General features: G+C 48.2%; 1 protein-coding gene across 4 annotated transcripts in view; it reads right to left on the bottom strand.

The window, feature by feature from the left end:
• Nucleotides 1–14162, bottom strand: part of NTRK3 (neurotrophic receptor tyrosine kinase 3) — a 212891-nt gene that overhangs the window by 143238 nt on the left and 55491 nt on the right. For all 4 annotated transcript variants that reach the window (XM_068409846.1, XM_068409847.1, XM_068409848.1 and 1 more), the window contains exons 5-8: nt 7465–7622; nt 5051–5193; nt 4314–4455; nt 1878–2174 (exon numbers count right to left, since the gene is read on the bottom strand). In XM_068409846.1, the coding sequence (XP_068265947.1) occupies nt 1878–2174; nt 4314–4455; nt 5051–5193; nt 7465–7622 (740 nt within the window). The remainder of the gene's footprint in view (nt 1–1877; nt 2175–4313; nt 4456–5050; nt 5194–7464; nt 7623–14162) is intronic.

The following is a 14162-nucleotide window of genomic DNA, read 5'->3' as shown; positions in this document are numbered from 1 at the left end:
TTTCTATGCTGATAGGAAGTTTTCCAGGCACCACGCTTTCATCAATTAAGACTAACAACCTCATCCTGGGTAGTGACAATAAAACCCTTGCAAGTGTGAATAGATATAGGCAATCAGCGTCTTGAATGAACCACACTGGGGAACCTTCAATTTGTGGCGTTTTCTGGAGGAATCTACCTTCAAATGGGAAATTATAAAAGTCAGCTACATTGAGTGTTAATGTCAGCTGTGGCAGTGGACAGAGCAACAAACTTCAAGGAAAGTAAATTACATCCTGCATTGGGCTGACAGGGTCTGCCAGGGTGAGGAACAGCTTGGGACTTCAGATCAGAAGAAATAAAAGAAACGGGTCAGTTCCTGCTGAGGGATGGTTCAGGGTCTGCAAGTACTCCACAACACATACAAGGCATAGGTGATGATGCACTCACAAGGGCAATATTTTACATATATTTCACACAAACCCATCCTCCCAGAGCCTCTGACACAAGAGGCTCTTCAAACATCAACGTGCCTTCCCACATCACAGCTCGGATCCATTTCCAAAATCAGCTCTCCAGAGCAGCAGGTCTGCCCCCTTTTCTGGAGGTCCAGCACCTACTTAAGAGCTGTCCCCATTTCACAGATGGAGAAATTGAGTCACAAAAGGTGAGACCTGACAGAGCTGGGACTGCAAACCTGTGCCTCTCCTCACCCACCTACATTTGATAAGCTGCTCTTCTGCCCTGACAGAAGGAAACATAAATAGGTCAGATAGCCAAACAGGGCATCATCTTTGAAGCCAGAATACAAATTTTCCACTCCCATCCATATCAGCTCATTTGTTCTATTGTCAGATCTTCAAGGCAGAGATTTGGGTTTGCATTTACGATACTTGACCTGTGGGAAAACTCTGTGTACATATATGGTGTGATATAAATAATAAATGAGAGTACCGGTGGTATTTTTCTATATTTAGCCGTCTTATTTTGCTGGATTTTCTTGGGCTGCAGGGGCCAATTTAGAGCTGCCACTTTCTCATGGCATCATTCCTGAAGGCAGCAGCATGCACAGACCTTAACTCCATGATTGCCAGCATGGTGTTGCAATGACAGAGGGGAGACCAAGACCTTCCACACTCCTATAAAGCAAACAGGTCACCACAAAAATCTCTACTGCACTTCCCAGAGCTGGATCTTCATGTCCTCAAATGGGTTTTTTTTTTTTTTTTGCAGTTAAGCCCTGAATCACTAGGGAGTACAACAGGGAATTCCAAACAATCAGTTAAGAAATCCCAGCAAACTGATGCAGAGCATCTAATTGAGCCGTCGCATCTTTTGTAGACCTGTCATCCTGGAATTGCACATATTTAGAAAGAAAACAATCCTGACACTGCTGCATCCAGCTATAATCATTTCACAAATGCAAGCTAGAAGAAAAAAAGGGAAGAACTGTATCACTTTAAAGGGCTTTCCTTTCTTTAGCTTATAACTAGTGATCACATAGAAGGATAATTTCTCTCAAAAAACTGGGCAAACTCTTTGTAGCACCCCAGAGGACATCCAAAATAATTGACCAAATCTGCATCCTATTCCCACTGATATCCCTAAAGATCTTAAAAATATATGTATAATATGCAGAACATATTACACAACAAAAATATCTAAACCAGTTAGTCTCCCTCTCTGCATTAAAGAGTTTTTATGACACCAAAGCACACTTGAGTAGGGGAATCATACTGGTCAGAAGAGGCCTCCAGAGGTCATCTCTTCCAGTCTGCTGCTCAGACAAAGGCCAACTTGGGTTGTCAAGGCCTCGTCTAGGTGCAAGCATTACTGGTGGGACCATAGCAAGACCTTTGGATTGCAAGCAAAGCTAATGAGATAAACTTAATATCCTACCTGGAAAGGGCTTTTCAAGGAAGTGTCCTTTGATGGTTTGGTTGGCTGAGCCCAGCTGGTTTGTGGCCACAATCGTGTAGTTGCCATTGTTGTAGTGAGTAGGTTTATTGAAGAGCAGGCAACCCTCAGACACTTCCCCTTGTTGGTAAAACTCCATGTGGATGATCTCTGTCTCCCGGAGGACCTGGCCATTGTGCAGCCAGTGAAGGGTGGGAGCTGGGTTCCCATGCACTGCAAATGCAATGCAGTGCTCCAGGTGTAGCACGGGCTCCTCCAGGGTTAGGATGCGAGGGGGATCTAGCAGAGAGAAACACAGCAGGCTCACAGCATACCTCCACCCACATCATGTCTCTGTGCACCATGGAAATCAAGATTATTGAGAACACAACCTCCAAAATCCCTTTTTCGTTCTATCTTCCCATGGATATCTTCAAACAAGCAGCTCTAAGTCACAAGAACCATTCCATGCTCCCCAGGGAGGATCTGAACCACAGCCAGCTCACTTGGGCTTCTAAACATGGACACAAATTAACCACAGTGATGGTCCTTTCACCAGCCCAGAAACAATAAATCTTGGAGCTGCCTGGTCCACACACCTACTGCTGCTCTCCTTCCCTCAAGGGATGACAAGGAGGCCACCTGTCCCCATTAAGGAGGACACTGCGATGTATCACTGTTACGTTACACATGTGCAAGGTGCCCATGGGAGCTCTCCAGTCACACTGAGCAATTTTGGATTGCATAGCTGTGGAAGCAAACATCCCTCAGCGACTGCCTGCCCTTGGGGGTTTTGACTGCCTGAATATCCCAAAGGAGTTCTCACCCGCCGAACACCCTCCAGGGGTGTTTTAATTAAAGGGAGTAGAGTGGGAGAGTGAAATGAAAAGCAGAGACTCCACCTCCAATTTATTGCATATGCACTGTCTTCCCCTCCAGGACACACCAAGAATTCAAATGTTGCTCTGCCATCTCTTCTGAAACCCCATTTACAATGCCCACACGTAAGGTCCCAAACCCCAAGGCTGACAAGGTCTGAACTAGAAGAACAGACTTTTGTGCAAAGACAAAGGACACGAAAAGAAGTAGGTCTTCCCTAAAACTCTCCTTTTCATGGTACCATCCAGCTGCAAAGACAATCCATGGAGCATTTACAAGGAACAAAACAATGCACCAACTTTGACCCATCTTTTGGAAAAAAGATGATGAATTTTTCAGGCAGAGAAGGTGGTAGAAGAAAACAAGGTGCAGAGCTGGTTGGAGCCACCTCCTTTCACTCGCAAGCCTGGATCTGCATGTGGCTTGTTCACATCTTCCTGGCAAGGAGGATTCAAAACAGGCAGCCACCTACACACACAAACCCAGATCTTTTCAGCATGAAATTACAGCCTGAGTGACAGGTCTGGGCAACAAGAGCAGGGGTAGCAGAAACTGTCAGCAGCTTAGAGGATAACACAGGTGATAATAGGCACTGGCATGGTGCTGTTTAAGGTGTGGAGGAAAAGATGCTAAAACGCAGTGCAAAAAACACCCACCTGCTGACCAATCACCTCTGAGCTGATGCAGACTTTAATTACCTCCATTCTTCAAACCATCAATATTATTGGGAGGAAGATGAAAGTAGTAAGGCATCTGCTCTCCTCTTTCCAATCCCCTGTGACCCCTTGTCTTTCCAGTGGCTCCTGCACTGCACTGGACTTGGGTTCACCAAGACTAGCCAGAATCCTGCATGGGTCTCTGATCTGCCTGGCAGGGTTGGGGGTGGGGGACAGATTTTCAAACTACAGAATAAAGGCAAATATTACAGACACAAAAACATATAGTAAATCTCAGCTGCTTCAGAGCACAAAGCTGTGTAAACTTCCTCTTAAGGTCAGGTTTGTGTTGTTATATTAGAAAGCACAGAGAAAGTTTAGCTACTTGCAGCTAAAAGTGAACAGCTGAAATTTGACACGTGCGTGTTTACACAGTGTTTGCGGTTTAACTTTGTAGGAACAGATCTGGGAGGAAGCACCAGCAGCCCTGAAATCAGAGGCAAGATTTACACTGGTTTTAGAAAGGGTGACATTTAACCTCTCACATGGCATCAGGGCGAGAAACTCTGTGTTTGTAAACAGAGTTTTAGCCCCTCTCCAGCTTTTCCTTACTCTGCTGGATCTTCTAAGAGATAGGTGGAGAGATGTTCACCACCAGTGTGGCACCGCTGCTCCTCCCCTGCTCTAGTGTTCATTTCTGCATTAATGGAAGCAGCAGGATAGCAAAAATACTGACCCTTGAGAGAGAGCTGTGCAAGTATCCACCTCCTTCTCACTGTGCTCGGCTCCTAATCCTCATCCACAAAACCAGTATGTCACAGGTAGCAAGTGGTCATGCATTCACACGGTTCCCAGAGCAGCCCTCCAGCCTCTACATGGTCAAGGTCTCTCCACTGCTACTTACAGTAGACGGTGAGCAGCACGCTAGCATTGCTCATCCCCACCACGTTCTCAGCAATGCAGGTAAGCAGAAACCCGTTGTCCTCGCTGGTGACATTCACCAAGGTCAAATTGATGGCATGAACATTGGTCCAGTTGAGGTTGGTCTAAAAATCCCAGAGAGAAATACAGACAGAAATCAGTGTCTGTTTACTTCTCTCCTCCCTGCTCCTGCCCCTGCCCCCAGAAGATGAGGATCCCAGTTTCCACATAAGATGTGAGAAGGTCTCCAAAATCCAAGGACAACTAGGATCAGGGTGAGGGGAAGTGTTTCCTATAAGAATATCTACTGGGAGGGGGAGAGCTGCAGCATGGTAGCACTGCTAAACATGGCTTGCCTCTAGAAAACCTTGCTTAGCTGCCTATTTTCAGCAACAGTTGTTGCAGACACCTCTGTAAACAGGTAGCTTTATTAGAGATATGAGTTAATTCAATTAGGGAGCACTGAGATATGAAGCTATCTCATCTTTACTTTCCAGCCATAGAGGAGGAAGGTTTTGCCTTGAGGTAGTTCCCAGGTTCTCATGTGGATAGGGTACGGCCTCAGTTTTCCTTTGGATACGACCATTTCGTATTTCTTATAGCAGTCTCCACCATCTACTTGACCTTCTGCCCCGCATGCACAGACCTGTGGAAACCATGGGATCTACCTTGTCCTCGCCACATCGGGTGCAGGCAGAACTGAGGTCCTGCGGCCCCTACCTGGTGCGTGTTGATGGAGTGGAGATCGGCCACCGTCCAGTCAACGTCAGGCAGCGGCGAGCCTGAGCCATTGCAGGTGATGACGGCGTTCTCCCCTTCCCGCACTGTCAGGTTCACATGGCTCACGCTGATCTCAGGGAGGTCTATGAGAACCAGACACCAAGGCACTCAGGTGTGGAGCAGCATTTTCTACAGCCAGCTGCAGAAGACCCAGATCCTGCCAAGCTGTTTCCCAAAATCAGCCTCCAGCACCCTGGGATAAGTAGCAGAAGGCAACAGCATGGCCTTGCCCTACCAAGGGAAGGATGAGGCATGGAGACGAGAGCAAGTATGAATGCTGGAGGTGTGCCAGCTGAACAGACCCTCCCATCACACTCGAATCCAAATTTGCGTCCAGTTCTGGCTGCCCTTCCCTTCACACAACCACCCCTTCCCCATATGTTCTTCTCCCACAGAAGCTGCTCTCGAGGGCAGTCACCTGAGATGGGAAAGCTGCGTGTGTTGGGGGAGGATCCAAAGAGTTTCCACCTCCAGGGACAAGGCACACACCGTCTAGTATGCCGGGCAAGGAGAGTGTCCCTCTAATTTATGACAATCAAGAGAAGACCAAGGATGTGTCCTCATATTAACTGCAGCTCTCCTAATAAAAGGTGCCCTTGTTCTTCCTTGGTGGTGGCAGAGAGATTCGCTGATTTATGGTGGCTCTGATTTACACCACTTCCTTACTTGCTGTCACAGGCACCACATATCGTTGCAACATGAAACAGGACAGTGTTGGTTGCAAGAAGAAAGGCAAACAGCCTTCTTGTGTGGGGAAGGCTTTCTGGGCTTATCATAGAGGCAAATTGGGTAGGAAGGGCAAGGGGGAACTGGCAGGTGGTCCCCTCCCAGCACAGGGCAGCAGCATCCATCATGCCAACCCAAAGTCAGGGATGGGGATATATATCCTTTCATTGCCATCAGGGAGTAACACCAGGAGGGAAGCAAGACAGCACTGCCAGAAGGAAGAAGGCAGCAGTCAAGGCCTGGCAAAGTTGCATTGGTGGCAGGAATCAGTGGAGAGGGAGATAGGAGGGACACGTATGGTCTCTCCAGGTCAAGATGATATCAAACATGACCACACCAAGCCACGCCAGCCCTCAGCACCGAAGGGCAAAGACAAGTAGGGTGTTGTTACAACATCCCTTGAGTCATCTCAATGCTTGAACAGAAAGACTCTCCTCTGGAGGGAAGCAGATCAGTGTGACTCCCTTCCAGGAGGGAAGGTCAGAGGAGACACTCACCCTGCACACCAGCACATTTGTGTTCCCAAAGCAGCACCCTGCCATCACCTCAAGTGTAATACCACCGTTGATGGAGTCACCTTCTCCCTCCTGTCCCTGATCCCTAAGGATTTTTTTTCCTCTAATCCTTGCAGATTATTCTTCCCATGTGGGGGAGGAAATTACAGCAGTCTCTCAAATCTTTTTAGTTCATCCACATGCAGGCACACTTTGGCCAATTTTCAGAGCTTAATAAAGGGACACTGTGAATTTAGAGGTGGGGGGGCAAGGAAAGTCATGCAAATCCAAATGTGCATGCTGTTTGTCTACAACTGCTACAGAAACAAATCCAAATTCCTAGAACAGAGGATGATCATAAAAAGAAAACCTCTGGTTTTCCTCCTTTTTTCAGACTGAGTTTGACAGCTGCTTGCGTATAGACAGTTTAATTGTTCTGCTGAAGGTACACCTCCTTCTCCTTACTCTGCAAGGGATGCTCTCCAGTAACAGCAATAGCAGAGCAAAAACCAACACCAAACGGGCAGCTGATGTGTGAACAGGGTGAAGAAAGAAGCGATAACTATTAAACATGGCTCATGGTGCTCCTAAGGCCACTGGACTCTTTTAAACATCAGCAGGAAGCAGGAAGTGATAGAAAGTCACTCCTGCCTCTTCCCTACAGACAGGGACTTTCAATTGAAAAAATAAAACAAACTAAAATGAATACAGATGTGCATTTCCTAAGAGTAATTACAAAAGATACAATAGCAGTGTCTTTTAGCAATACGTTGTTTCTATGATTTGTTAGACAGAGGAAGAACAACATGAAACTTATTCCTTTTCAAGACTTCACGTAGACTCATCACACACACTTTGTCAAGCAACAGCATTTCAGTGAAGGAAATGCCCCAAATCACGCAATACCTTCATACATACAAAAACAGCAGCCCCACGTTTACCCAGATACTCTATTTTTAATCCACAAACCACCCCCAATCGGCTTCAATCATCTTGTTCTTGACCATGCGGCAGGATCCTGCAGCACCAGGTTCCCCAAGCAAATGATTGAACCAGAGGTGCTGTATAGGGCAGGGGTCCCTCCTGGCCTCCCCTGCACCCAGCCCCGGGAGCCTGCTGCAGGCTGCGCCTTACCGCACTGGGTGATGTTCATCTCCTGCAAAGGGATGATGGCAGCGTCCATGTTCATGCAGTAGAGCTCCTGGTACTGCAGGTTGGCCTCGCCCTTCTCCTGCCAGAGCTGGATCCAGCGGATGTCGCAGCTGCAGTTAAACAGGTTCCTCTCTAGTCTCCTATGGGCAGAGAGAGTGTGAGAAAGGATGGTGGGGTGAGGAAGGATGACTAGGGCCATTGCCTGGCTCCAGGCTCCCTGAGCAGGACAGCCACCATGCAGGTGCAAGGGGCCCTTTTGAGCTAGGGGAGAATCTTCTCCGCTTTATTTGCTTGAAGTCTTGTGGCACGCATTGTTCATGTCTCTCCTGACTCCACAGAGACCAAAGTTACACATCCATGTGTTCAGCAGCAAGCGGATACATGCAACGTCTTTCACTGCAAGATCTGCACATCTGCAGCTCGGTCCCACAGCCATCCAGACACCCAAAGCATTCATCCCTCAACAAAGGAGCAGGCAGCTCCCCACTGCCCTAAAATATTGATTCATGTCTTCAATGCCACTTTAGTGGGGGTCCAAGACACTGCTGGGCAAAGCACACCTCCAGCCCTCACAAGTGCTAAATGAAGCTGTCAGCTCTTCTCCCGAGTACCTTGTACGAACGCAGCCTCCTGGTGACCCAGGACACGAGTTAATGCGCAGGGTTTCATGCATTTTAATAATATCAAACAGTACTGCACTGAGACCCTGCTGACCTGACCAGGAGAAATGGAAAAAAAAAAAACCCACTGCTTTTAACGTACTTCATTTAATACACACTTACACATAGTTTATATACCAGGAATGTTTATTATAATTGATTTTCCAACCTATTAACCATTTCATTTACATTTTTAAAGCCCTGCATCTCTCTGTGGAGATGCAAGGAGGGCAGGTCCCAACAGGGAGGAGAGTCAAGTGCTCAGCCAGGACAGACTGAGTTACTGGCGTGGATTGCAACGATAACTTAAGCAAAACAGGAGATACAGCCTGAACGAACAAAATATCTCCCCACACAACTGTAAAGGAAAAGAAAGCAGGCAGAAGAGGAGCCAGGAGTGCAAAAGGTGAGCTCAGTCACCCCAAAGCAGAAAGGCATCTCCAAAGGCCAAACCATTGCTTTACACGACATCTAGATCCCTGTCATACAGGGGGAAGCTGTTTCTCTGGTCTGTTCCATGTGTTAGGGCAAAATTCATGCTTGCTTTTACCAAATTAATTCCACTGGCTAACAGGATTTGGAAACAACCTTCCAAACACGTGCAGTTGCTGTTTCATTCATACAGTACTGCAAAAGCAGTAGGAGAAGGAATATTCTGGTAGCACCCAGGGGTGTTAAATCTGAACCTTAATGATGACACTTTGAATCTTCTCATACAAGAAGATGCCATCTGACTTTTTTTTTTTTAAGAACAAACACTGAGTTAAACTTCACTCTGTGTGTTTTCATTACTTCATTCCTTTGCCATCAAAAGCACCTAAACCTTTGCAAGACACATACAAGGCTCAGACAAGTGACTTCAAAGGCCAAAGCACTAGATATAACAGACCAGAGCAGATTAGCACAGAGATTTGGTGGGATTCAAATGATGAGACATTCCCTGCATGCTATGACAGGTAATGCCAGTGCCTTGCACAGGCTTTGCATCCTCTTCAGCATGGCCATGAATCCACATTCTCCTCCGGATTCTCCCAAGGTCACTGCTACCAGCAGGACACGGGATGGTACATGGGTAGGAGCCACGGGCTCTGCTAACACCAGATCAGGTAACCAGAGTTGTACCCAGGGACCTGGCAGGGAGTGGGGGAGCTCAGAAGCAACTGGGGAGAAATTCTGCTCCGTTGCAAATATCCTCACGAAACGAGGCTGCGGGGAGAGCTGCTGTCCTAGCACTTAAAGGCAGCTCTGTAACAGACAGCAGCCTTCCCGGCCCATTGCTAATTCATGAAGGCCCATCAATAATACAGGAGCAGCGGGCTTCAGGGCAGAACTTACCCACGACTTGCCCCAATATCAGTGATGTAGCTCGCTCTAATCGAGACCCCCACAGGGGCTTTTGCACAAATTAACTCCCATCACCAGCTGGATGTGCCGAGTGCCGCTGGCATAGCACTGCAGCCAGAAGGGGCATGGATGTGTGCACCCATTTTCCCCAACATGTGTTGCAAAAGCCCTCTCGACACATGGGACGTGCCCTCCCTTCTCGCTTGGTGCCTGCCCTGTGATGCCAGCCAGCTCTGCAGAGAAGTGCATAGAGAGTTCCATGCTCACCCTGTCCTGTATCTGCCCAAAAACCTGAACCTCCATCTCTCTCCTCAGACCCCATCAGTGCCCCAGCCTCAGGGCTTGCAGGAATCATTAGGAGTGCAGCTCCTTCCAACCTTTCCTCCCATGGCTTCTGTGACATGTCCCCACTACCTATGGCCATCTGCTTCCCTTCTCTTCAAGGAGGAGAAGCACCTCAGGGAACACAAGGTGCCCTTTGGCCAAAACCAACTGTCTGATCAGAAGGCATCACCATGTGCTGCAGAGATGTCTCCCACCACAGCGGGAAGGACAAAAAGTGGCTCTGAAAGGCACGGCAGGGCAGCCAAGAGGTCTTCATTGCTGTTGTGTGCTTATTGGGTGCAGCAGCACTGCAGTGAGAATTAAGGCAAGGGCCTCCTTCTCATGAGGCATATCCGGCACAGCTTACTCCCGGAGAGGACAAGTAAACCCAAAGGGCACTTTTCACATGTAGCCTTAGCCTGGAAGTGTTGCCAAAGCATGGCTTGCTTACAGGCTCTCAGGAGCTGTGCACACTCCTACACCTTCTAAAAACCTCGTTAAAACTGAAAATGCCTGTAAGAAATAGGAAGTATCACAGCCGCAAGTGAGCTGGGCTCTCTCTGCACACGCAGAGCTGCTCTCTGCACTAAGGTGTTGGCCCAAAAAGGGACTGAACCTGCACACGAGCCAGAGCCATCCACCAGCCCCCTGCAAAGCACCTTGCAGCAGTGTGTGCTCCAGGCACAGTCCCTTCACAAAGCAGGCACACTGCAGGGCTTGTGTTTGGGACAGAGGAAAACTGGGACAGTCATGCCCTGCACTGTCATTCAAGGGGACAATGACAGGGCTGAAACCCTGGAGCCATGTGAGCACCAAGTCAACTCTTCAGAGACAGCAACGCTGCAATTGCCTGACTGAGGCCAGTTTTGCTCTCCAAAGAAAGCTGCACCCACTGCCTCCCAAAACTGCCTGGACAGCCTACACCAGGGTGGACCAGTGTGGGAGAGGAATGCTATCAGTGTCCCAGTAGGTACCGAGACAGACAGGACTTCAGACACGCACAGACCAGGTTTTTTTCAGGCGAGGCAGCTAAATGAGACACGTGCCCTGTCCCAGGCCTCCCCACTCACCAGCTAAAACAAAGCTGTCTGCAGCTAAAGCCTCTCAGAGGGCAGTGGAGATCCTTGCCACACTTCTCCTGTCTGTTTTGAGTCACATAAAACTGCTGCCAAGGTTTCATACACTTGCACAATTAAAACACTCTTCTGCCTTGGGACTGAGGCCGCTTCCCTAAGCTTGAGAACCAAAGAGCACCCAGCAGAGAGAGAACAAAAATCTATTTTTGTTTTTCATTTCTATTTATTTCCCAGAACCAAGGCTTCTCTTTGCGGTCCAGCCAGAACTGTTATTTCCGAATCCCTGCCAGAAAGACACAGGATAGAAAAGGAAGAACACAGACAGGGAGTGACACGTGGCGTCTGACGGCTGGATTAGCCAACGCAGAGAGCAGGCAAGTACCCACTGTCTAGCTACAACTCTATTAGTGTGACTATTGGCGGCAATAAGTGTTTAAGCTAGAGGCACAGACGATGTTAAGTTGGACTCAGAACGGTAACAGATGCTGCTGTGCCCCATCCTCACCAAAGCCTCTGCTGTAGCATTGCAGATAGGGACTGCTGGTATTAGAAATGCTGATGGGCTGGGCAGCGCGGCAAGATGTTCAGGACTACAAGGTTTTATACAACCAAAGATGTAATTGGATCCAGAGTCTTAGGTCTTTCCGGGAAGGAATTTCTTGAAATGTCAGCTCTAAGCTCTCTGAGGACATGACAAAGGAAGCCAAGGACATGACAGAGGAAACCAGCTGTGACTTCTGGATAAGAAAGGCTCTAAGTCCAATGTTTATGAGCTGTTGCATGTGTCAGATGCTTCCTTGTCCACACTCGGCTTCAGACTTAGGAGAGTTGTGCACACATTAGCCCGAGCCCTGCCAGTCAAGGTCAGCCTGTGCTGTGGGAATTAGGGCTGGAGTTACTGGAAACTATTCCAAGCCTTGCTTCTGGCCAGGAGGAGAAAGAGATAATATTCTTTGGAAGTGTGCCTCATTTTTGCCATCCTTTCTTCAGCAAGTCAGCAGGGGAAAAGCTCAGCTCTGTTGAACAAGAAAAGAAACTGCTTTAAAGCAATACCGTCATCCCGAGTTTGCGATGCCTTGAATGCAGCCAGGCAGCTGTTTCAAGCCCCAAATTCCCAATCCACCTGCCTGCTCTCATAGCATGGCATGATCTTCCCATTAGTCTTCTGCTCTTTCCTCCTCCATGTTCACCGTGAGTGGTTTTGTCAGGTCTCACGTTCCCTGGCAATTTCCATGTCACACCAGTTGTAGTTCCTCTCCTCCCAACACTCTCCTGGAGACAATCCTCCCATTGCTTCCTTTCCCACGTGCTCTGTTGCTCCGAGCTGCCTCGTTGCAAGTCACGGTTTTGCCTTGGATGACTATCCTCCCTCTGGATCCACCATTGCCTGGTAGCACTGGTACTCAATATAAGGTGTCTCTGGTGAACCACTGCAGATCTGCACCCGCTTGTCCCACCAACCCTCCCCATAGACCTAACCCGCTTGAGAAGAGTAGACTCTTGCCAGCATCTATGTGTCCCTGGGGGTCTTCTGGCCTCTCCAATGCCATGCACAAGTGCTGCTGCTCAGCCTGCCTTCCTCAGGCTTGCTGCCTCTGCATTGGTCTCCGCTGCTCACTGTCGCCTTAATTTCCAGAGAGTTTTGGCTCAGCTTCAAGTCCTTGGCTGATATCAGTCTGCAACTCCCTTTCTAGCTTTCACCAGTGCTTCACACTCACTTTATGTGGGCCATATATTCTATCTGCTTCCCAGATTCTGGAAGCCTCCTTGGAGCTCAGTGTGCCAAAAAACTGTCTTCTACTCACCCATCCTCTGCATTTCAAAAAAATTTACAATATTTCCCACTTTTGCGCATCCATTACTAATTTCTTCCCATCTCGGGGATTTGCTTTTCTTCATCAACAGGTCCCATCCTTCCAGCACTCAGGACCGTGACCACCCAACAGTAGATAACATATCTATACCTTAATTCCCAACACCTTTAAGTGAATGATTATTCAGAGCCCATCGCTCAGACTACACCTCTGTGCCATCTTCTCTCAAACAAATCCAAAGTTCAGCAGGACAGTTTCATGACGCCAAGGAGGACACTGCAGGCACACCTCCCTGCCCCATTAACACTGACATCCCAGTGGGTACCAGCTAAAATATCCCTCTCCTGTCACACTTTGGGGAACAGCATCATCATGTTATTCTGGTACTGACCGTCCTACCTGTGCTCACACGGATGGAGGGTACTTAGTGACAAGGAACCCAGAGAGGAACATTTGTCAGGAAGCACCAGTGACAAAACAATTCTTCAGAAAAAATAAACTCGACCAACCTCTTATTCCAGCCCAGCCAACATCAAGCCAGACCCTGCAGGCATGTGAATTTGTAGGTCTAAGTTGATCACTGGACCTGGTGCCAGGGGGTGGTTTGCCAAGACCCCTTTTGCAGCATGGTGGCAGGAGAGGTCTGGCCAAGGCTCCAGCCCTGTGCAGTGCCAAGGCTCCCCACGGGACACCACAGACACCATACCTCACATCAGTGTTACTTTCCCACCCCATCACCTCTTCCTACCAAGCAGCCCTGTGATCTCCCACATTTCTATCTGCACTACTTCTTTCATCAATCAGGGTTTGTAATCTCCAAGAAACCCACTCTGAGCACAGCTCCAATTGGAGCCAAGTAATTCAGCTCCTTCTCATTTGCCAGGCTACAGAGTGCTGGCCCCAAGTGACTCTGTTGATGCCAACCAAAGCCACCCCAAGCACATCAGCTTCCCTGTGAGAATCACCATAGCAGGACAGCACAGATGTATTCTTCATCAGGTGGGGACAAGTACACTTTGCTGCCCACACAGCAGCATCTCAATTCCCTTTGTGCTTGGTATTGGTCTTTTGAGCCTGACTTAGGCTGGCAGACCTGGGACACGCCTGAAGAAAAAATATGACCAACAGAAACAAAGCCACATAAAACCAAGCCCTGTTGGAAGTATTCCCATTAATCTGCAGGCTCACCGTTACCCCAGGCCCTGCCAGCTCCTCTAGCTCAGGACTGCAGCCCCATTTGCTCCTCTACTCTTGGGTAACAACAATCAATCTGAATTTTGCCAGACAGTGCAATGACAATAAGTAAAGGTCTAAGAATACAAATGACTCATGCTATTAAACTTGAAACCCGAGCCAGGCTTGAAAAATATTTAGAGCTGCAATCAGTGAGGAGACAAATTCCAAATTCAGCATTTTAACTCTGCAAGCCAGATTCCCCATCAGAAGGGCGTTTCTCTATTTTC

This window comes from Nyctibius grandis, chromosome 11, assembly GCF_013368605.1.
Source record: "Nyctibius grandis isolate bNycGra1 chromosome 11, bNycGra1.pri, whole genome shotgun sequence".
In the NCBI taxonomy this organism is placed as follows: Eukaryota; Metazoa; Chordata; class Aves; order Nyctibiiformes; family Nyctibiidae; genus Nyctibius; species Nyctibius grandis.
The sequence above is the reverse complement of the archived record's forward strand: the minus strand, read 5'-3'. Positions and strand labels throughout refer to the sequence as shown.